Below are 24071 nucleotides of genomic sequence, written 5' to 3' on the forward strand. Positions count from 1 at the left end.
GCACATTCAAATAATTTTTAAGGTGGAACTTCGTAAGTCCCTCAGCATGGCTTCATTTTGCTCTCATAGAGCCAGTCATTTCACCAAGTGCACAAGCTTAGCCAATACCTACCACTCCTGAAAGTCTCACTTTCATTTTTTCTCTTCTTCTGTCAGAAGAGTCTTTTTGATCACCTTCAGATTGCTTTTTGCTGCTGTTGCTGATGACTTATTTAATTTTTCTTGAAGTTCAGCACCATTATTTTAGTTCAGTAATTACCCTTCTCCCTTCTCATCTCAAAAACTGATGCTAAGTTTTTTATGGTCCACTTTCTTAATATCAAAATAATTATTGTATAGACTCCCTGCTCTCACAGCCTCCAGCACAAGAAAGAATGAAAGAGGTTCAACTCCTTTTTTTTTTTTAATCGAACCTATAACTGATCTGGGGCATTACAGTGTGATATTGATTTTGGATGAGTAAAAAAGTTTGTGAAACTTACATTTCAAATTTGAAGTGAAATTGAACAGATGAGTTTACTGATAGCAAAAAAGGATGCTGTCTCCAGGAGGAATTAGTAAACTGTATTTTGATATGTTTGGGATACCATAGTTAAAGCAAAGATAAGTGTAAAACCTGTTGGGCCATATTAGGAAAATTTGGGAAAATTCTATAAATGTGCTTGCTGGAAGCAGGTGGGACATAAACATGAAGCTCTGAGTCATCATTTTGGTACAGATCTCTGAATTGAAGTTACAGCTAGGACCTTGCCTCCAGAGACATAATGTTGTCCCTTCTTTATCTAAGTCTTGCCTCTGTCTTTTCCTAATAATCAAATTCTGTTATTTTAAGCCTGTGGTCTACAAAAGCCCACTGGTGCTAGACAACCTGTGAGAACAACAAGAACGTTGACTAAGAGCCAACCTATTGCTAGCTGGCTTACACTCACTGCAGGCACCCAGGCCTTTGTAAACTGCTTGAAAAGGCTGAAACTATTTCATTAAAGCAGGCTGAGTGGATGTCATTTTGAACTTCAATCATATTTCATACATTCTGGCCTCAAGTCAAGACTAGACCCTTAGGGAATGCTTAGGAATGCTACTGTTGCAAATTAACAACTTGAATGCCAGGTTGCCTTTGGAGGAAGCATGGACCCCAAAACCTACTTATGTGCCTCACTCTTCCAGCTCCCTTCTCATTCTCCAAATAGTCTCCCTATGGAGAATTCAGCTCTGTCAAAAGAATGATGCCAGCTTCTGGTCCTGGTCCCTGTCCTCCACTTCTGCTGGCTGGGAAGCTCTGTCTCTCCTTCCCCTACCCCTCATTAGGCAGCAACATTCTTTAAATGTGTTTTGTACTTCAAAGCATCAGGAAAGCCCAGAAATCAGCCTGGTCCTCAGTCTGTTCCTAATTGTAATGTTTCAAATAATTGTCATTTTGACTTTCTATCTCTTCTGTGTTGTGTACACTGAGGTGATTCTGCACAACTGCTATGTAGTGCTTCAGCTAATATTGAAGATAACATCCTTGGAAAAAAAATATAGAAAAACAAAAAAGGGTTGGAATAAAACTCATTGAAGGGCTTTGACTTGTTTAGTGTAGAAGTGAATTATCGTTAGAATGCTTAAAACCAAATTTCTTTCCTTTCATCAATTTAGTGAACCCTACACAGGACTGTTTTTTTTTACCTTCAAAAGTGATATTTCGGGATTCGTTGATGAAACTAAGAGATGACACTGGGCTCTGGGAGGAGATAAATTTCTTCAGAATATGTCCAAATAGCAAGACTGCATTAAAATATCCAGCAACAAAGTCATCTTCCATCTACAACACGAGAAAAAGAAAAATGGTAATTTGAGTATTCATGTGTCTACCTTAAAACTACAATATCTGTAGTGGTCTCTTTTGGCAAAAGCTTCAGCACGAAAGACCAGAATCTGCTGAACACTGAGTAAGTAGATGGGCAAACCCACATCAATGTTCTCACTTAGAAAAATAAAAGTAAACAAATATATTTTTGGTGTGTGAAGACAGGGAGGTGGTGTAAACTTGTAAAAGGCCAATGTAAAGCTGTGGCATGTTGATCCTCATGTAAAGGACTGAATAAATCCTACACTGTAGATTGTGAGTAGGCTTGCTCAGCAGGACCCAAAGTCCCTGGCTTTGGATTGGACTTTCTGTGCAAATAATCTGGTGTGGCGCCAGCGAGTCTGGGCTTCCAGATGGCCACAGATCAGGGACAAAGAGATGTGCCAGAATTTCCAGCAGCCTGCCATAGAGCTGGCACCCAGAAAGTGTTGAGCCCAGGCTGGGGGATCTGAAAGCCCTGTAAATCCAGCCAAAATGTTCAGGCTGCCTACTGCAGAGCTGGCAGTCAAAGCCACAAACCCTGGGAGAAATTCTACATGTAGAGTCTGGTTTCTGGGCAGATGGCAGGGGTATCAGTTTCACTAAGCACACACAGTATTTGCACAGTTTCTGCTTTCCAGGAAATTAAAAAAATACACATTTCCTACAGAAAAACAACAACAAATCCTATATTTGAAGTTTAACTGGAAAGCCCCTGGGCAGAAACAGCAATGGTTGCCATTGTTTATACATATCTGTACACAAAAATCAGTCAACATTTATTAGTTCTGAACTTTCCATGCGCACATCTTGATTACACCTATAAATCTCCCTTCAGCGATACCTTGCAGCTACATATAAGATTGTCAGTCACTCTGAATTGGAGTCAGAAGGCCATATACCTATAGATCTCCCTTACACCTAGTGAACATGACATGTGCAGACCAAATTAAAAGCTTGAGTTGAACTTCACAAAGCAGGAATATGAGAGCCTGAACATTTGCTTATGATACTACATTTTTACATCATTACAGCAGGACAAAATGTCATCCTGTGATAATGTAAGAAGATATCAGCATAGAAACATGATGGGGTATGATTACAGCTGCATTTTTAGTTTCTATTTCCTAGTGCATGAACATGAATGAAATGAATGCATTAGTCAGATATAAAATAGTGTAGTTACCAGAACGGCATCTTCAGTCGTTACGGTATTCAAGCTGTAATTAGCTGGTGGCAGAGTCAGGACAAGTACATTCTGCATGTAAGGGGCTGAGATGTTGTTCCTGAAGTACATATTACTGCAAAGCAAATCACAAGAACCCCACAAACAATCAGCCACAGGGGCAATGGCAACCTTGACAGAATCACTTTCCTGTTCCCAGCAGCACTGTTACTTAACAGGTTAAAACAATAGTTCTAAAAATTAAATTTCATCATGGACAAAACTCTATGTTGTTCATGCCTGGATGCCGATTTTTGCGCTTAACTACATTAAAAGGTAATATCATAAAGATCTGGCAACTTGAAACTCAAAGGTTGCAGTGAATTATTGTTATTATTGTAACTGTTTGGTTTCTGTCCTATTTATTTCCTCTTCTTTCAAGCAGGACTTTATTAAAACCGAATCTCTTCTTGGAATCCACAGTACTGCAACCTGTAGTTTCTTCATGTTATTGTACATGTTTCTGACCTCTTCTGCACTCCTGTGCATGTTCCTCTAATTTTGGTATTTCTTGCTAGAAATCACAGCAGGATTTGCATTAAAAGCATTTAATGGGAGGGCCTGAAACAATCAGAGGTGCAGAAAGCAGCATATTGATTTATTTGTTTAATTCAGTAAGCTAGGAAAATCCAGGAAAACTATGCTAAAACAAGCAGAAAAGGTTCTAGCTTCCAGGCATCTTTTGTTTTATCACCCTGACAGGCCATCTGGAAGCATTTTGCAGACTGGCCACCACTGGGTTCATATGTTACAGAGCAATTTAGCAATAGATACTAGTGACAAGTGGCAGCATCTGTCATTGCTATAGCCAGATTCATTAAAAATATACATATATATATAAATGTATGAGCCTTCTCTCATTTTTCATGTTTGATCATGCTTTTATTTGTTCATTCAGTATTATATTAAGAATTTTTGGACATCGCAGGTTCTGATCCATGGCTGCCAGTGGAATCCTGACACCAGAGTCCTGTCCCTGCCTTTCCCTGAACCTTCTGACTTTTACATTGCACTTTTCACCCTGAAGAATTTCTAAATGCTCTTCATTCAGGCTTGGACTGAACTCGTCAGGGGAAAAAGAAGCTTCATTAGATTCCACCAGACTGGATAATTCTACAGCATCTCACCTCCCCTGAGGGAGGTTTAAACACTATCTTTGTGTTCTGGCTTCCAGAGGGCTCAGAGCTGAACAAACTTTAAATCCATCACTTTGTCTGAGGGACTTGCCTCCTGCAGAAGCATGTGACCTTGTCTGCTGTCTTCTACAGCTTGAGTTTACATGTAACGCATTGTCTGTATTTTGCTTCTGTTTTAAGAACAAGAACACGATTTGAGTTACCCCAGCAAAATCAGGGATATGTAGCAAATTTAAGGAGGACAGCATATAAAATGAGCTGAGGCAGCTGGGTATATCAGAAGGATGCATACCATAGCCAAGAAGCCCCTAGCTGCTCTCACCTACTGTGAGGCAACAATTATACAGGCAACATCAGTAAGTAAAAGCACTTTCGTATGTAGTCCCCATGGTGCATTTGCAAAGAAACAGGAATTGAGTCCAGTTGCCTCAGGAGAAGCAACTGGGTAGTCCTAGTACCTGAATAAAGTGCTGAAAGTCTAAAGCTCTTAGAGGCATTCCTGAAAAATATAGATGGTGAAGTTGAAAATGTACAGGACAAAGAAGATCCTGTTAGAATTTGAACCACAGGCTCCAGTTTGGATCCAAAGGTTAAATGACTGAAGTCATTAATTCAAAGCTCCTCAGCCCTACCCTGTCAAGGTCAGCTTTAGACAAGAGGGCTGGGAAGTCCCACAGGTGCTGGAAATTCAGGGGTTCTTTTGCCATATCAACAGTGAAATAAGCAAGGTCAAGACATGGACACATACATTTGCCTTGTGATCATCCATACTATTAAGCTGCCAGCATAATCCTGAGCATGGTTTTGTTCTAGCTTTCTCTCAGACTGTGACTTGCTACAGCGATGGGAGCCATACCCAAAAAGCAGCTTGGGCACGTAACTTAGCCATATGGATGTGAGCTGTTCTGTGTCACTTAGGCTTAGGGCCAGAAATTAGATCTTGGTTCCCATATACAGTCAAAGATTTTGAGGCCATTGATAAGGCCAGTTTACATCAGTCTTTATCTATAAAGATTTTGTAATTAGTAATATAAGGATGAAATTGAACAACATAAAAGTCAAGTTGTATACTAAGAAATGCCTCTGAAAAGTTAGATTTATGTAGTTATAAAGATGTTCAAGAGACAGTTATAAAATGCAAGTTATACAGAGGAAGGCACAGCTGTACCACTCTTTTAAATAATTTTAAAATGGAATGAATGAAGCCTAGAAAAATATACTGTAAGCCACATTTACGTAATTGTCTGGTTGGGCAGAGTGTATGAAAAATATACATTATCGCATATGAACAGCTCATGACCATTCTGACTTTTTGGCTCTCTCGTGGCTTCCTGCACTGATGAGTCCACAGGATGACATTATAACCCCACCTGTTCTGTCACTGCCTTAGAAAAATATTATGTGCACTAAAGGGGATGTTGTAGAGGATGTGCCATGAATTGAACACTAAGCAGCTTAGATAAATAGCAAGACATGAGGAAAGATGGCAATGGAAAACATTTTGTGAGAGAGCACTTCAACCAAGCAGTTCCACTCTATTTCCATTATCTCTATCCTTCAGAAAACTGCAGAGAAGAGGAAAAGCAAAGGTGATACTTTACTTGAAGAGATCTATCAGGATGATAACAATGTCCTTATCCACTTCCTCCATCCCTAGGTCTGTGCTGACATCAACTGGAGAGCCACACATGATGATCACTATAGATTGGGCAAAAATGGAGACAGATTGGTGAAAAGTACAGACAAGAAGAGGACATTTGCCTGCTCCCCCATGCTTGAGTGGAAGGCAGCAGAGCAATGCTGAGCACATTACCTGCGCTGTGCCACAACCCAGGCACAGAGCTACAGCTTCTCTGCCGTAAGACAGGGATATTTGAGGGAAAGTAGTAAAAGTTGCCTCAACACCTGCACCATTTTCTGTCTGATTGCACCAGAACACTACCGTTTTCCCACTCAGATAACCATTAGCAGTTCTGATGCCATATGGGCTACTGAACATGACCCTTTTTCAGTTAAATGGCATTTGAGTAATAGTTTCATTGGCTTACCTATTACTCTTGCACTCAGCTGGCCTGCTGATGCCAGGTGCTTAATCTTGGGAGAAGATGAGGTATTTACTCAGCCATTTTTCTAGTTTAGGTGGGTCACTTCCAGAAGAAGTGCTCCTAGATGGCACAACTGAGGCCAATATCAATATATGTACCAGGGCTGCAAACACAGGAATGTTAGGGAGTTAAGCATTTTTGTAGTATCTAAGGCCCTTCTTTGGAGGAGTTGTGATTCCTGGATTTCTGAATCTTGTGCCTAGATGGGATAATTCACCCCAAAGGCTCTCTGGAACCAGGATTTCCCCCCATATTTTATGGGGATGGAGAGAGGAATCTAGGAACTTTGTGCCATTTTTTGTTTACATCCTTGTGAATTGGTGTATCTGTTTTCTTCATCATTTCTGTGGAAAGCCTATACCTGAAATGTAATAAAGGGACACGTTTGATTTCCTGGGAAAAATCAACCTGGGAAACCAACAGTGCACCCTCAGCCCCCTCTACCCCTCCCTGTCTCCTCCTCCCCCCTTCTTTTACCATTGCTTTTTCGGTTTGGATCTTTCACGGTTTTTTGGAGCTGCTCTGGAGTCCTTAAAATCTCTTTGTACTTCAGTTTTTCGGAGAAGAGTGTGATTCCAGCATCTAGTGCATTAATATACCTGACACAAGGGAGCACAGATACCGTCAGAAAATGGCTAATTCCTCACTTTCTCCTAAATAAGCCAAAATGTGAGATAGTCTGTTTACAGCACACAAGAGGGTTCGTAAGGCAGTATGGAATATTTTTTTTCTGCAGCAGTAGAAGAGATAAAATCAATACAGGGCATGAAAGACTTAGAAGTGTTACCAAAGTCACCCAGAGGTATATGAACATGGCTGTACAAATGATGTAATAAGACACTAACAATTAAGAAAGGAAATCAGGGATATGGGGAAATTATAGTAAGTGAGACTAACTGTGAGGCAGACCAAGGAAGGTTTGCTGTTTTAAGACATTAGTGGTAATCTTAGAAGACACATGTGAAGGTTCAAAGGAGTAAAAGGGAGCTGCAGAAAGAACTGAGATAGAAAACACACATGTACCATGACTGCGAGAGAAGTGAAGGAAGGTTAAGTAGCAACAAAAAAAACCTGTACTTAGTCAGTTAAACCCTGAAAGGGAAAAGTGAGAACAGCAAAAAAACCACAACCAAGTAAGTAAAAGCTAACTAAAAGATTAAGCAAAACCAGCCAACTCCTAAATCCTATTCTTGGCTCAGCACTTTGTATCTGAGAAGAAGAGACATTCTGTCTGAAATAAAGTTAATGCAGAGAGAAAAATCAAAAGAAATTCCTTTGTTTTAAAAATGCTTAACTTTTAATTTAGCATCACTGTGATCCCAGTCCTATAAACTACTAAGTATATTTTGCTTCCCATTAATTTACAGGAACATATCCATAGTTGAGACATAACCTGATTTAGCTGTCACTGTGGGTATTCACTTATTCGTATACATATATAGGGAAGAAAATTAGCCCATGCAGTATAACTTGTACTTTAGCAAAAATTCATTTTTTAAATTAGACAGTTCATAAACTTTCAGGCTGACAGTTTCTATTAAAGCAGAATGAGGTGCATTTTTACAACTATATTAGTATGAAAAATGGGCAGAGGTAAAAAATTAATTTTAAATTTAAAATTTCTTTGTTAATTCAACATTAAAGAAAAGGAATGTGAACAATTCTGAAGTCAAGATCCTGAACAGAAGTATTAATGAAGACCAAGTAAGAAACACTTGGTAAATAATTTACATGCATAGACTTCCTTGAAAGATATGAAGCCTGCAGGATTAAAGGGATTTAGCTAAAGTATGTGTAGCTGTATTCAGCAACTACATCTGCAAACATGGAGAAATAGGAAGTGTAGTAAGAGTTAAGTGAAGTGCACTGATGTTTCAAAGCATCAAAGAGAGGTAATCATAGCATTATCTGATTAAGTTGCTATCTAGACTAAAAAAGAAGGAGCAAACAATAAAAGACCCAAAATATCTACAAAACAGTGAATTGGAAATTGTTTTTTATTCCCCTTAATTCAGAAACAAAAAAAAAACCACCCAAATTCTGTATACAAAACATTCTGTAGGTACATGCTTACCTCACTCTGAAGAAAACAGTCATAAATTTAACTTAATATTCTGCAAGTTCCTCAGGTTATGAATTGGAAAGATAAATAATAGCTATTTCCATGAATTCTTGGCAGCCTTTGAGCTACATTTGTAGAATTAGTAGAAGAAACTAGTTTGTTTGGGTTTTTTTTACTTAATCAGTATTTCATGTCCCAAAATTAAGAAAAAAAAATCAAAAGAGTATAGAAACACTCCAAGCTGAAAATTGAACAAAAGCCAATAATGGAAAAGTAGTGATAAATATCAGTATATCAAAGAGTCTATTTGACTAAAAACAGCCTTTGATTTTAGCCAAGCAGAAAACCCAACATTCTTGAGACTCAAGTACAGGCTGACATTTCAGATCACAAAGCGAAAACTGTCTCCTCTGCTCCAAACTGGTGAGAGCATAGCTTAAACTCTGCAATCACTGAAGATCATTTTGTTCAAAGAAAGATACAGTTTGAACTCTGAAAATGCTTCTTAGTAACAGTACTGTCCATAGATTGAAGTCTTTAATGTGGAGAAACTACGAGAGTAACGAGAAACTGATAACACCTGACCTAAAAAGGCATCTATGGAGAGCCTCTCATGTCACACTATTTACATCAAGGATGCAATAAACAGGTATTTCCAGCAGGGACAACAGGCTATGCTGTCCACAGCAAAAGCCAAGGCTTGAGCGTACTGGAAAGTAGTCCAAATGAAACATTCAGATACACAGTGCAGCTAAAGGGTATAATTCATGTTTTCTTTCTCTCATTCCTTATAGCTGTAAGGCACCTCCCAAAGTGTAGGACTCAAAGGACAGCTTGTAAAAGCCATATCCAAGGATGGAGATGGAGTTTATTAACAGCCACATCAGAGATAGATCCAGTTCTTACCAGAGGCATGGCTCCGAGTTTTCATTCCTTTTGTAAATGTAAACAGATTCCCAGGTTATGGTTTTGAATGGTAGCTGAGATTCTTTCCAAAAATAATAGAAGAAGTCATTCACTTTCCTGGCTGGGGTCAGAAGGCGTGTTAGGTTTACTTTGTAGTCACACGACAGTCCAAAACTCCCTACAGAGATCAGGGGCAGGCTCAGTACTGTTTCAACTCTGAAGGAAGAGACAAGAGAATAAGTTTGAACAGATTCCTGTCACACCAAAGCAGCTAACATATGATTTCCACCCTCATCTCCCTCTTCTCTTGTGCCCTGCATTGGTTTAACAGCAATTTTAACCTGAAACAGAAGGTTTCCCAAGAACACAAGAAGATTTGAGGTCACGATAAGGCCCTGTTGAACTGGTCCAGGCAGCTTCTCTCACTTCCCCCAGTTTCTCCTGCCCTTTTGGGTACCATGCACCATTTGAGCCCAAGGGCTGGGACAGGAGTCCAAAGACTTGAGGACCCATCCAATTCTGCTCCCTGGCTGCCATTACCATGGGATGGATTTGATCTTTTTATTGGGGCAGTGCTGAAGGGTGACAGCTTTTTGCCATCAAAAAAGCTTTACCCCTATAACTCAAAGGAAAACTCTATTAGTTTCACTATGGCATATTTTAGGAGCTGTACAACAGCAGCAAACAGGAAGAAAACCTAAGGCAACCCTCTGCTGGCAGGAAATTTGTAAAAGGTAATTTTTATCCACAGAGACAATAAGTTTTTAAGGATAAAAGTATTTTCCTAGATGCTGCATTCTTATCAGGCTAGATTAAAAATATTTTAGGCCTTGTATGGTGTTTCTTTAAGACAGGCAATTTTGCCTGCAAAAGACATGGCTATTAGAGTTGTTTGCATTATTGTAACAAAACTTTATTTTCTAGGTAAAGTACACTTACAAGTTACAGGGTTTATGCTTGTTGCAACAGAAACAGGCACAGATGACGTAATAAGTAATGTCAGGGAGAGTATTTCACTAATGAAAAAGACATTATTATGTTTGAACTTAGAACAGAAAAGAATAGACTGTTTCAGTTGGAAGGGATCTACAACCATCATCTAGTCCAACTGCCTGACTAATTCAGAGCTGACCAAAAACTAAACTGTGTTGTCTCTTAAACACTGACGGGCTTGGGGCATCAACCATCTCTCTAGGAAGCTTGTTCCAGTGTTTTGACTAACGTCTTGGTAGAGAAACACTTCCAAATGTCCAATCTAAATCTCGCCTGGCACAGCTTTGAACCATTACCATGCTTCCTACCACTGGATACCAATGACAAGAGCTCAGCACCTCCCTCTACCTCCCCTCCTCAGGAAGCTGTAGAGAGCAATGAGGTTGCCCCTCAGCCTCCTGTTCTCCAAACCAGACAAACCCAAAGTCCTCAGCCACTCCTCGCGGAACATGCCTTCCCGCCTTTCACCAGCTTTGTTGGCCTCCTCTGGATGCATTCAAGGACCTTTAAATCCTTCTGAAATTGTTTGAGGCCCAGAAGTGCAAACTGCTTAAGGTGAAGCTACACTGAATACAGCCGGATAATCACCTCTTTTAAACAGCTGATTATACTATCTTTGGTCCTCCCCAGGATGCAGTTTGCCCTCTGGGCTGCAAGGGACCACTGCTGACTCCTGTTGAGCCCGTTGTTGACCAGCACACCGTTTTGCAGGGCTGATTTCCAGCCACTCCTCTCCCAGCTTATACTTGTGCCCAGCATTACTCTGTCCTAAGTGCAGAATTGTTAAATTTGGAAAGCATTACATTTTCAGAATTTGGATTTGTTAACTTTCATCCCATTAACAATTGCCCAGTGATTCCCTGAATCACAGATGATGACGAAGTTGGAGGTAGACAGGCTAATTCCAAATGCTTGTTACTTCCGCTGCTCTGTCACATCCCAGCTGATGCTGTGTATATGGACCTCTTGCAGTTAACACTCAGTGTCATTGAATATCCATCTGACAAACCAAATACGAAGATGAAATACAGACAGTGGCAGCCAAGCACAGGTAGCAGCCAGGCTGCTGCAGGCTCTGCACACTCCCAGCCCACTGCCCATAAGTGCCCTCCCCACAGCGTCCTGCCCACACTTAAAGTGCTGTAAAGTAAGGCACTTGTCCTGATTCACAAAGGTATTGCACCATGGGCAAAAGCCAGCTGCCTGCTTGTTAGTGTCCTTCATTGCTTTGCATAAACTTCCCCTACCCATATTTTATGCTGATTTATCTGCGTCAGAGTCAGAGGAAAATACTTCAGCACCATTCTGGGCAGTTCCATATCCAGCAGATAGAAAAGCAAATATAAGGCTAGGAGGCACAATGAATAAAACAGGGCATATTGCATAGTATTTTACCACAGTCCTATATATATAAGATTTATTCTTTTTATGCTTATATAGATCAATCACATGCATTCACCAGTAACATTGTACTAATTTCTGGTCATACCACTCAAAGAAAAGCATAGAGGTAAAAACAGATAAAGCTTGAGGTAGAAGTGCCTCATCTTCCCGGTATCTCTCAGTGAAACTGAAAGGTTACCAAAGTTTAAAAAGGGAGGTGATTCACATGATACGGATTTGTATGTTATGACTGATATGAGTTTTTTTAACTGATTTATGCTACAAGTCTGCAGATTCAGCTTATACTTTTCCTAGTATCTGAGAATCAACATATTAATGTATAATATAGTATAGAATAGAATCATAGAGGTTGATTTATAATACAATATTAGACATTTCATTCTTCAGGAATGCTTCCTCAGGCAGGGGAGCTGGGGTTAAATTGACTGCTTCCTATCTAAACACACTTTACTGAAGATGGTTGGGGTTTTGGGATCTTCTCTTGACACATATAACTCCGGCCCCTCTCAATGACTGAACATCCACCCAGAAGGACCCAACAGCTGCAGTGCTGTGATGTTTACATGCGTCTAACTAATATCTCTTTCCTGCTGCAGTTGCTGAAGAGTTGAGTTTTTTAAGCTGTTTATCAACTTACAGTCAGCAATTAGAAAAGTTTCCCTTCTAGCACTGGGATTTCATCAATGTGCTTTGGAATGGGTTTTTCTTCTCCCTACCAAACATAGTGGCTATGCATAGAAATCTTATTGCCTTGACTATATACCTTGAGGTGTCTGATGTAGCCTAACCCAAACATCTTTGCTGGCTTTTTGTACAGAAAACAATTTTGTTCAGCAATTGATATTTTTAAGAACACAATATTAGGGGAAGAAGTGGTACTTACGAGACCATTTGATAGGTGGCGTAAGTGCAAGCGGGTCCTATGACAACACAACCAAGCGTGCCACTATTCTGCAAAGGATCAGAAAGGGTCAGTAGTGGGGATAGAGCAGAGGACTGGCCAAAAGAGGAGGATGGAAAAATAAAGAAAACTTGAGGATCTGAGAAGTCAAAGAATTGAGCCAGCAAAATCAAGAACAGAGTAGCAAAGGAGCTACAGAAAGGTTAAAAGAACAAACCTAGAGTGAAAGAGGGAGGAATCACAGAAAGCTAAGAAAAGGCAAAGGACAGAATAGTGCCTGTAAATAGGACCTTCATTAAGGGAGAGACAGCAAGTTAGAATTAAAATGTTTCAATTGCTACAACTGCACATATGAAATTACACAAACCAGAATTGCTTGCATTTGCAGAAGACAGAGTGGCTGGAATTACAGGATACTCTGTATCAGAAAAATTATTAGTTATGTGCATATGAAGTTTGTATGAAAAAAATTAAAACCTTCCATGACCATCAAATGAGGCCTGACCAGTAGCTTTGTGTGTTATGAGGGACTTCTTATCAAAGACTATTGCATGTGCTCATAAATCGCTAGATTTGAGAATTCACATTGGATTGACAAAGCTTCACTTAGAGGAAACAGTTATTAGACATGACAAAATCTACTGAAACACAGCTTCTTGTAAGGCACCAGTTCTAACTGAAGCTTTTCTGCACACTAGGGCATTCAGCTAGTTTCTTCCATGTGACTTCTGTGATTTCTAGTAAGAAGTGAGCACTTCATCTTTGCCCTTTGGGCATAGTTCCATATGCATTTCTTTGCTATCAGTGCCAGCCTAATCTCTCTGCAGGCATGTTCCCATCCTCACAGAGCTATCTCCTTTGTGTATTCGTGTAAACCAATGGTGAACCAGATCAGGGTCTGATTCAGTTGGAAATGGACCTTTTCTGCTCTGCTTGGGCTGTTTGAGGGTTTGGAGTTGTTGTTGGTTTTTTTTTTCTTGGTTGTGTTTTGCTTTGTTAATGACTATGTGGCCATTTGAAGAGCTGTGCAGATGCAAAAAAGAGGACAAAGTAAGCATAGGAAAAGAGTCCCGAAGCTGAAGGCTGCTGGTACTGCCCCAAATGTCTAATGACAGCCCCCAGCAAGAATCTCTCTCCAGTATTTGCCTGCTTGTCTCCACAAAACCTACAGGAACACCTCCTCTGAAAACTCCACTTCTCTGTCAAATTTGTTTGAAACTGAACAACAGGATCAAAAGCTAACAAGGAAAGACACAGACACGTATGCGTGCACGCATGCAGAAAGAAACAAGTCTTGTCTTCTTAGGAAATCAACTAAAAGAATCCTGCTACTCACATAAATTTGCTTGATGAGCTCCACACCTTCACAGGTGCTGGTACGACAGCCTTGTGAGACATAGAGTGATGAGGTAAAGCTGTGGAAAGTGGCACTGACTGTAACATTTTCTTCTGTAATGCAAACACAAAAGTAAACAGCATTATGAGTTGCAGATAATTACTAATACACAGGTCTGAGCAGTCTTCTTCTAGGTTGTCTCCCACCAAAAACCTGCGAGAAAGTCCATGTACCACCTAACCCCCACTGCTTAGGATGAGACTGTAAAATTTGCTCCAAAATTTGCAGTGTGGACTATTGACTTCTATTGTTGAGCCTTAGTACTTTCAATACAAAGTACTTTTAGTGTTAGCCATTATCAGAGACATTTTTTAAGACTCTGTATGAAGTAACTGAGAGACCACTTTCCAATGAAATTGACAAAGTCTCTTCAAGTAGAGGGCAGAAAGGGAATAGATACCATTTTTCTGGAACCCCTTTCCCCATGATATTCTAGAGAATGATAGTAGATTGGTGATATTGAAAGAAGAAGTAACATATAAAAATAAATACAAGCATCTTCTGCAGTGATCCTAAATGAAGGAAAAACAGAGAGACTGCACATTCTTCACACTTCAAGTCATAATGTGGGAAACGGATGGGGTCAAGGCAAAAATTGTTTTCAGAAAGTACAAGCTAATACAGTCAGGAGAGGAAGCAAGGTCATCCCAGTTTCCGCACTAGATGGATCACTGGTCTTGTCTGATCCAGTTCAGCAATTCCCATATTTCAAATCCCAACTGAATATCTCCAGAAAAGCATGCAGGAAGAATCAGCCCAAACACCATGAAAGCAAATATGGTTCTGCCCATTTGTGGGCAAAACTTCTGTTTTTACAGAGGGAGGTCATTGTTTCTGTAAGATCTATATAAATTGAACAGTTAAGCAGAGAGCCTGTTGGAGGAGCAGTTTGCTGGAGGTCAGATGAGTAGAAAACTGTGGCACAAAGTGTCACAAGGAACCACAGCAGGAGAAGAATAACCAACACCTGTCATCTTACCTCTCAGCTGGACTTCATTTTGTACCCTTTTCAAGGCTTGCTTCACAGCTAATTTCAAATTATCAGTAGTTGATGGGAAGTCCGAGTAATTCATAAGCATTACATTGATCACGTAATGATTACTGCTACATTCATTTGAACAAACTTGCTGCAGCAGCTGAAGTGAGAAAAACAAAGGCCCAAGGGCCAGACCCAACATCTGTTTCTTCATTACTGTTCAGTTTAGATCCATTGTGTGTACTCTCTCTTTTCTGTTTCCCTTCCAACCCTCTTCCTTTCAGATACTCTACATTGGTTTTGTTCCTGGATGGGACGAAAGAGATCTCCAGACTGTAGATTCAAAGACAGGCTGTATTATCCTTCTCTCAGGCACTTCCCTATCCCCCTACCCACCTTCACCTCTGCCTGTCCCTCCAGTGTGCTAGGTGCGCTTCTGTTTGTGACAAACTAACAACAGCAAAACTCAGGAAAGGAGAGAGGCTAAAGGTTGCTGTGAATGTTTGCTCATGGTAAGGTTGAGGCTATAAAACTGAAACATTACCTGAAACCTTGTCCTGTAAGGGCACTAACTCTTCATCAAGCGGATGAGCTGAGAGAAGGCAGAGGAGGGGACAAATGGACTGTAAAGACAACTCTTTTAAATGGAAATAAAATACAAGGTTAATTAAAGCCTAGAGGAAAACAGATGGTTACTTCATGTTTGCATTGCCCTACATCTCTGGTTAAATTGCCACACCATTTCTGGTGGCTAGGCTCATAAATCAATGGTATATTTTCTTCTGTGATAAGAAACCAATTCTATTCCTTTGGCTTTTACCATTGAAACACTTTTTGTGTGGCAAAAATGTCTGACTTGCAATCCTCCAGACCAAAGCCTTTGTTTTTACTTACAGAGTAGGCTCAGCACAAAGTTTGTTCATACTCATCCAGCATTACGCACCAGAGCACCCCAGGTCTGCCCTAGACACATTGCTCTCTGGCAGCACAGGTCTCACTGCCCATTGCTTCTTTGTAAGACTCTACAAATGGGGCCCAAACATACTCACACTTAATGTGATTCAACCTCTTGCATCACACAAGGATTAGCAAAGCTGAAGGCCACATCTCAGATCTGTGGGACCAAAGCTAAATTTTAAATGGCATCGCTAAAAGCCATGCACTGAAGGACTCTGTGCTATCACTTCTGTGTAGGGTTCTTGGTCTTTCCTGAATATTGAATGGCCTCAGGGAAGGCAGATAGAATGAAAGGAAGACAAACATCCACAAGCCTTATGGGTAAGTCTGGGCTCAAAGGAGAACTGCAAGACAAAAGGAATCAACAGGCAAATCTAAATAAAGTAGTGAGTGTGACTGGTTTGAATTTGAGGTGTTTATGCAAGCCTACATCAGCTTCTTATTTTCTACTGAAACCTGGACTAAGGCTGTCAGATAATAAATCTGTTTACTTTTATTACCTTCCTGAAATAATTTTAAGAAAAACAAGCAAATAATGAAACAAGGCGGCACAAAAGTACAAAATGTAATCAGTTCTAAGTAATGTTAAGTTTGATGGCTTTGTAATGGAAAATAACTGCGGTGCTTTAAGGTAATTGACATAGTTTCAGGCCCTCAGGACCTCAGTACAAAAGGTGTGAGAAAAGCAGAATAGAAGGACAGGACCTGGGGATGGGGAGTATCTGGGGAGCTAGGAGATGTCCAGGGTGGGCACAGATAAACTAACTGATAAGTAAAAGGATAGGATGATTGCTATGCTTGAGGGGTTAATAACCCATTAAGCTGGTGTAAGCATCTACTGGGGAGTATCAGGGACTAGCAGATGTCCAGGATGAGAGCAGTTAAACTAACTGATAAGTAGAAGGCCAGGATGATTGCTATGTCTGTAATGTTAATTAAGCTTGTTGGGAAAAGTAAACGACCCTTAAAGACCACCACAGTTTTGTATGGATGCCGGAAACTTCTTGGAAAATGATGTAATATGCTCAGTGACCATATAAGGATGATCTGTATAGCAATTCGGGGACACACGTTAGGAGGAGCTATCCCCCGTGTCTCCCGGCGCCGCAATAAAGAATACCTGCTTGTCAACTTGAAACTCCGCTGGCAAGTTTGTTCTGGAGTTTTCTCCGAATCAATAATCAGCAGAAGTGTAAATAATAGTGCTTTCGGGTTTAAAATAGAACTGCAATTCCATGGTTTCTTTCAAAGCTGTATTTAAAGGGGGTTGAATACACTTCAAATATATTTGCATAGACATTTTATATGATTTTATTTTAATACCAAGTGATTATTGCTTGAATCTTTCTTACACCAGACAAGAAAGGAAAATGTAAGCCAGCATTCAAGAGCAGGCCTTGAACACCTCAGCATATCTCATCTAGCATTTGTTATTAGTAATACAGTAATTCTTAATTAGCAGTCTGCCATTTAAATATCTGGAGTAGTATGGCTGGCTAGAGCCACACAATGAGAACGGAATATAGCTTTTCATGCTGAGATCATGGGCTCATCATGACCCCATTTAATAGGTATTTACAAATTCCTTGAAATTTCTCCCATATAAGTCAGCAGGAGATTTCTCATTAACTTCATCAAAGCAGAATTTGCAATTTTGTACTCTTTAGTACAAAATTTTTAGCCTATTTGAGAGAAACCATTCACTATCATGGATAATACAGGTAGAACTGAGTATTTTACACTGCTGGTCACACAGGAAGCATGTAATAGCACTGAGGTCTCCCTGGTTTTGTATCTATTAATGTATTTATTTGGTTCTCATAGCACCTTAAAAATACCCTTTAAAAACAAAAGGTAAAATCAACAATATCCTTGGCACAGCATTCCTTTTTAATCTTTTCCTTAACCCCTGCCTTCACAGTGCCACAGGGAGTCCCCAGACAGAACATGTTACAAATAAGTTGTTGACCTCTCAACTATTTAATTGCCCACTGTTTGTAGTCTCTCAGTGTCAAGTCCCATGAGCACACGTTTAGCATTAGGTGATGTGGAGCTGGAGGGTATGCAGCAGGAGGCTGCAGCTGGAATGAAGCAAGTGCTCCCTGGAACCTGCTGAGCACCGCACTTTCCCTTGTACCTCAGGGCTTTGCACATCAAACACAGTTGCCTGGCAGACTGATTAGTAACATCTGCTTCATGGTGTGAGAGAGACAAAGAAAAGCTGCGGCATCATGCTGTAAATGTGAGAGTTACTGATACTAGAGGAGATCATAAGGAGAGAAGAAAAAGTAAATGAGTGAGTCATAAGTGTAAACGACAAAACTTGATGGGCCTGCTACAAGGAAAGCAAAAAAAATATTGTATATTTGTAATATACAGTTTGTTACTGCCTGTGCCTGAGAGATCTTTAGTCCCTGAGGAATAGAAGCGGTGAGACACCAATGCCAATCCATTCATAGTGCCCTGGCTGCAGAATGAAGCTAAACCCCCTACGATCCCAGCTAACTTCATCTAATTCTTTTGCAAACTCCAGCCTAGCAATCTATAAAACCAAGAGGTTACCAGTGACACAGATCAGCCAGATACCCACAAAAATCTTCCATATCTCTTCAGGCCCCACTATCTCAGTAACTTTTCTCCAACTGTGAGCCAACTCTCACACTTCAAAGGTTAGTCAAGGAGGGATACAATTCAGAAACCTAGAAGCCAAGTTATGTGTCAGAGGAAAAGAAAAAAAGGCTTTTTGACTCCTACAGGCAACTGCAGCTTTAATTAGAAATACTGTCTTAGAACAGAATAGCATTGGAGCACCCTGAAGGCGATGCAAATGGCTCTGTCTACCCCTGAAAGGATGTGATGACATGGCGAAACAGAGCAAAAGTCTCAAACACCAGGAATATCTTGCCTAAGGTAACTTCTCCTGACACCTCCAGGATAACCCACAAAATTTATCCTAAAATATCTTTAAAGCACATCTTCTAGAACTACTTATTCTTTCTTATGAGTCAAGGTTTAATCACCTTCTAAGGAATACAGTGATAAGAAACTGCATCTGACATCCCCAGTGCATTTTTTCTGGCTGTGGTTCCTAGGCACCAGCTATTGCTACCGTCTTGTCAGAAAGTTAAAAATATCCTAGCATTGAATAGTTTCACTATGTGCAAGTATCTATCTAAAAAGACAGTTCTTAGGTGTACATCACCTTGAGTACCTCATCTCTGTAATCCTAGAATTATTAATAGCTGATGGTGGTCTACCCTTGAATCATTGAATACAAACCCTATAGTTTATCACTTATTCTGCCTTCAGAAGCACAGGAGCAAATAAGATTCAGATAGGCAGGCCCTACATTTATTCATCTGAAGACAGAATTCAGACCCTCATGAACAATACCTGTGCATATATTGCATAGTTACAAAACACCATAATAGATCTCTGTGGGTGTTCTTATAATCTGTGTTAGATTAGAAATACCATCCTAAATTAACTCACCAGAGAACTGTAGCATTGGTTTTAGTGAAAAGTGATTTTTAGTGCCTGATTCTACAGCACTATTTGTTTGTTCTGACTTCTGTTTTATTGGATAATAAACAACCAGATATTATAGGGTGTATATAAAACAGATAATCAGCACTGACTTCCTGATCTGAAACTACTCTGAGAGGTTTTCTCAGTCTTCTGGAATACTGAAAGACACATAGACAGGGAAAAAGAAAGCAAAAGAGCAAAAACCACGGAGTTTTTCCTCTAAGTCCCTCAGCCTGCTATGCCCTACAGAACATTTCTAGTCCTTTTTTAATGGTCCATATGACAAGGCTTTCCTCATTTCATTGGTTTCTTTTTTGTACAGAGTCTGAGAGGCCTGAAAAATGGTAATGAGAGGACAACCTGAGCATCACAGAATCCCTTTGCCTATTCTGCTCATATTGTAAAAGTGCAACTGTATTCAGAACAAGGCACTTGTTCTGAATGCATCTCCAATTCCTTTACCATATTCATTTTTACTGTCACATGGCCTAATTTATTTTTTACTTAATTACAAATCATTATTTCCACTTGACTACTCGGGAGACGAGAAAACAGAGAGAAGATATGAAATGAAAACTTTAGAAAGCTCAGAAAAGCCAAAGAGTTACATGCATGTCCCAACTGCTCCCAGTCAGCCAAACTACTACTGTGGAAGTTAGAACAAATAGTGCTAGTAAGTCTGACAATAATGTAGACATATTATCAGTTCCTCTTTGGTACCAAAGACAATCAATGTTGCATTTTTCAAGCCATTATTTTGTAAAGAAACATGCATTGTGATACAATTGTCTTATTTTGCAGAATAAAATATTTGACAGTATCCTTTAAAATAGATTTTTTCCTACTTGCTACAATTATTTATTTTCTCACTGTCATTTAATTATGATTGTTATGATCAACTTACAAGTTTCACAATTGTACATTATCGTTTATATTCTCCAGAGCCAGGAACTTTTACAGTACACAAGAATCCAAGTTTCCATTAAAATAAGAGCAATGCTGCAAGTCTCCAGCATTGCAGAATTAGGAAACGTGAAAAATGGACATTTAAAAAAAAATCTGAAAAGACATGTAAATTAAAAGAACAGCAGATATATTTATGTATTTAATTCTTATTTTAAAAAAAAAAGAGAAATTCCCTGGTTTCAGTGGCCGTGCCTGTATTTTTGAAAAACATGAAGTTGTCAATTTTGTTTATGTACAATACAGATTTTTTAATAGTAAAATTGCATGAGGTACTGTATGTTTCAATAAATGGCTTTATTTAGACAACAGGATAAATGTAGAAAAACTTTGATGTTTTCAAGTTCTATCCATTCTTAATATGACTGATTGCAAACTATTTTGTTTGCTTGGGGCTTTAATAATTTTTACCCTGTCATTAAAAATATTCAGGAAATCATGTTGAAGAAAAATGAAATAGAAATGTTTTAGTTTCCTCTTTTTTTCCAGTTTTATTAGAGGCTGGAATCCCAAATGTGATGACAGACAGAAAAGAAAAGATTACAGTATGTCTGTGTTTATTTAATGTCAGTAACTTACAGGTCTAGCCTGTATAGTATAAAGATGTTTTTAACTTTCAGTATTACAGAACACCAATGACATGGTATATTTTTTTCTCTTTTAAATGGTTTTTACAATCTTTCTACTGTCCAGATTTAGAAGACAGTAATGTAAATTACAAACATAGCTGTACAGCATACCTATTTAGAAGCTATATACATGTATATAGTATACATGTATAGCAGCTGCATAGCAACTAATTGACTTTCCAGAACCAATCTTTTTTCTCATTTACTATACAAGAATACAAAAGAAGATTTTACAAATATTATTCTTTGAAACTGAAACTATCTAATGATAAACAACAAGCCTCCAAAAAAGCATGCAAATATGTGGGTCATATATTCCATGATCCTGATGGTACAGCATGATCCTGACCCAGTACATATCCTGATAAAGTAGAAGTTCTGATTATATTGCCATCGTCATGGGTTATCAAGAGTTTAGGTCTGATCTTGGAGTTCACGGTTGCTGCCACATATTAGAGTGAAATTACATTGCAAAGAACTGATTGTTCTCATCAGAAGTTACTAATCTAGTGAAAGGAAATCCACAGGTAAGAAAAAGAACAGTTGTAATTGAAATCCTTGTCTCTAAATTGGAGAGACATCAATATGATAGATGGACAACTCGGCGAATAAAGAACTGGCTGGATAGCCGCACACAAAGCATTGTGGTCAATGGCTGAATGTCCAGTTGGAGACCAGTAATGAGCAGTGTCCCCCAGGGACTGGTGTTGAGACCGGTCTTGTCCAACATCTTCGTTGGCAACATGGACAGTGGGATTGAGTGTGCCCTCAGCAAGTTTGCCGATGACACCAACCTGTGTGGTTCGGTTGATATGCTGGAGGGAAGGGATGCCATCCAGAGGGACCTTGACACGCTTGTGAGGTGGGCTGATGCCAACCTTATGAAGTTTAACCATGCCAAGTGCGAGGTCCTACAGCTGGGTCGGGGCAATCACAGGCACAGCCACAGGCTGGGCAGAGAAGAGATTCAGAGCAGCCCTGCGGAGAAGGACTTGGGGGATGTTGGTTGATGAGAAAATGAACATGGGCTGCTGAAGTGTGCACTCACAGCCCAGAAAGCCAACCGTATTCTGGGCTGCATCAAAAACAGCGTGACCAGCAGGTTGAAGGAGGTGATCCTGCCCTTCTACTCTGCTCTTGTGAGACCTCACTTCGAGTATTGTGTACAGTTCTGGTGTCCTCAACATAAAAAGGACATGGAACTGTTGGAACAAGTCCAGAGGAGGGCCATGAGGATGATCAGGGGCTGGAGCACCTCCTGTATGAAGATAGGCTGAGAAAGTTGGGGCTGTTCAGCCTGGAGAAGAGAAGGCTGCGTGGAGACCTCATAGCAGCCTTCCAGTATCTGAAGGGGGCCTACAGGGATGCCAGGGAGCGAATATTCGTCAGGGACTGTAGCGATAGGGCAAGGGGTAATGGGTTTAAACTTAAAGGTTGGATATAAGGAAGAATTTCTTTACTGTTAGGGTGATGAGGTGCCGGAACAGGTTGCCCAAAGAAGTGGTAAATGCTCCATCCCTGGCGGTGTTCAAGGCCAGGTTGGACAGAGCCTTGGATGACATGCTTTAGTGGGAGGTGTCCCTGCCCATGGCAGGGGGGTTGGAACTAGATGATCTTAAGGTCCTTTCCAACCCTAACTATTCTGTGATTCTATGAAATTGCATCATAGTACCAGCAGCCTGGCATGTGGTTACCACATACCAGTAGATGAAGCCAAATATGTGATGTATCATAATATCTAGCTCAATTAATAAAGACTTCTTCCTTTTAACCCTTTTCTAACACATACACATGTGAAAGTTAATATTATTCATCTATCTAACTTGTACACTACCAAAATAAATAGTAATAAATCTTTCCTCTTAACTGTTGTTTCATACTCTTTCTCTAAAGGACTTCATTTTCAGAGTGACAGGCTGTATATTTCTTTTCAGCATAAAAGTTAGACTCTGCTCTAGACTAAGCAGGATACAGCTTCGTCAAGTGACTGTCATCTGTCACTGTTTAACCTCAGCCGGCATCTAAGTACAATGCAGTTGCTCACTCACTCCCCCTTCCTGACATAGTGGGATGAGAACAGGGGAAAAAAGGTAAAACTCGTGGGCTGAGATAAGAATAGTTTAATAATTGAAAAAAAAAGCTATAATAATAGTGATGATGAAAATGAGAGAGAGGAATAAAATCCAAGAAAAACAAGTGATGCACAGTACAAGTGCTCACCACCCGCTGACTGATGTCCAGCCTTTCCTGCTAACACCACCCCACCCATTATATACACTAAGCATGACATTATATGGTATGGAATATCCCTTTGGCTAGTTTGGTCAGGTGTCCTGGCTGTGCTCCCTCCCCGCTTCTTGTGCCCCTCCTCACTGGCAGAGCATGAGAGACTGGAAAGTCCTTGATTAGGGTAAGCAGTACGAAGTAGCTAAAACATCAGTGTGTTATCAGCATTATTCCCATACTGAATCCAAAACACAGCACTGTACCAGGTAGTACGAAGAAAATTACCTCTATCCCAGCTGAAACCAGGACAGTATCCCCCAGGTTTGGGGAAGAACCAGTATGGAACACAGGACAAGGGGACAAAAGGGGGTGGTAACATGCAAACCGGTTGCTCATCAGTATGTTTCTCTGGTGTCTCTCGGCTCCATCATACACTCCATTTCCAACTATTTTCCTGAGTAAGGGGACTCTCTATTCTGAACCCGTATGTGAACCTGTGTTTACGCGGGATTAAATGCCAGCAGCTGGAATTAGACCACATTAGGCCTACGTTTCCCGCATGCCAGTGACTACAGACAGACTGAGAGTCTGCTCCCCTGGTTCCCCGTCTCGTGTTGGCTCTGGCGACGGGCGCCCGGCGCAGTGGAGGCGGAACCCGAGGGACGGGTCCAGTCGCTAGCCGGCGCCTATTCGCCGCTGCGCTCGGGCCTGCGCCGCGGCCCTCCACCGCCCCACCGTTACCCTGGCAACGGCGCCGTTGGCAGAGTGAGGAGTGCGGGCTTGGTGGCAAGATGGTGAGAGGTGGTGGGTTGTGGGGTGCGGCGCCTCCCTCGTCT

The 24071-nt window shown here is 40.4% G+C and overlaps 2 protein-coding genes across 5 annotated transcripts in view; one reads left to right on the forward strand and one right to left on the reverse strand.

Moving 5' to 3' along the window:
- GUCY2C (guanylate cyclase 2C) overlaps window positions 1–15146 on the reverse strand; it is a 44453-nt gene extending 29307 nt beyond the window's left edge. Inside the window, exons 1-8 of the mRNA XM_061450627.1 lie at window positions 14936–15146; window positions 13897–14009; window positions 12543–12610; window positions 9263–9478; window positions 6772–6893; window positions 5791–5887; window positions 3015–3129; window positions 1669–1804 (exon numbers count right to left, since the gene is read on the reverse strand). Of these exons, the coding sequence (XP_061306611.1) occupies window positions 1669–1804; window positions 3015–3129; window positions 5791–5887; window positions 6772–6893; window positions 9263–9478; window positions 12543–12610; window positions 13897–14009; window positions 14936–15146 (1078 nt within the window). The remainder of the gene's footprint in view (window positions 1–1668; window positions 1805–3014; window positions 3130–5790; window positions 5888–6771; window positions 6894–9262; window positions 9479–12542; window positions 12611–13896; window positions 14010–14935) is intronic.
- Window positions 15147–23844: 8698 nt separating this feature from the next.
- The window catches only part of IFT56 (intraflagellar transport 56), a 49162-nt gene continuing 48935 nt past the window's right edge, over window positions 23845–24071 (forward strand). For all 4 annotated transcript variants that reach the window (XR_009742917.1, XR_009742918.1, XM_061450642.1 and 1 more), the window contains exon 1: window positions 23845–24029. Coding sequence is in view for 2 of the 4 variants with exons in the window: in XM_061450642.1 (XP_061306626.1) it covers window positions 24027–24029 (3 nt within the window). In the remaining 2 variants the exon portion in view is untranslated. The remainder of the gene's footprint in view (window positions 24030–24071) is intronic.

This window comes from Pezoporus flaviventris, unplaced genomic scaffold (genome assembly GCF_033815535.1).
Source record: "Pezoporus flaviventris isolate CSIRO_AGI_PZ_B2104156 unplaced genomic scaffold, CSIRO_AGI_Pfla_v1 ptg000011l, whole genome shotgun sequence".
Lineage (NCBI taxonomy): Eukaryota > Metazoa > Chordata > Aves > Psittaciformes > Psittacidae > Pezoporus > Pezoporus flaviventris.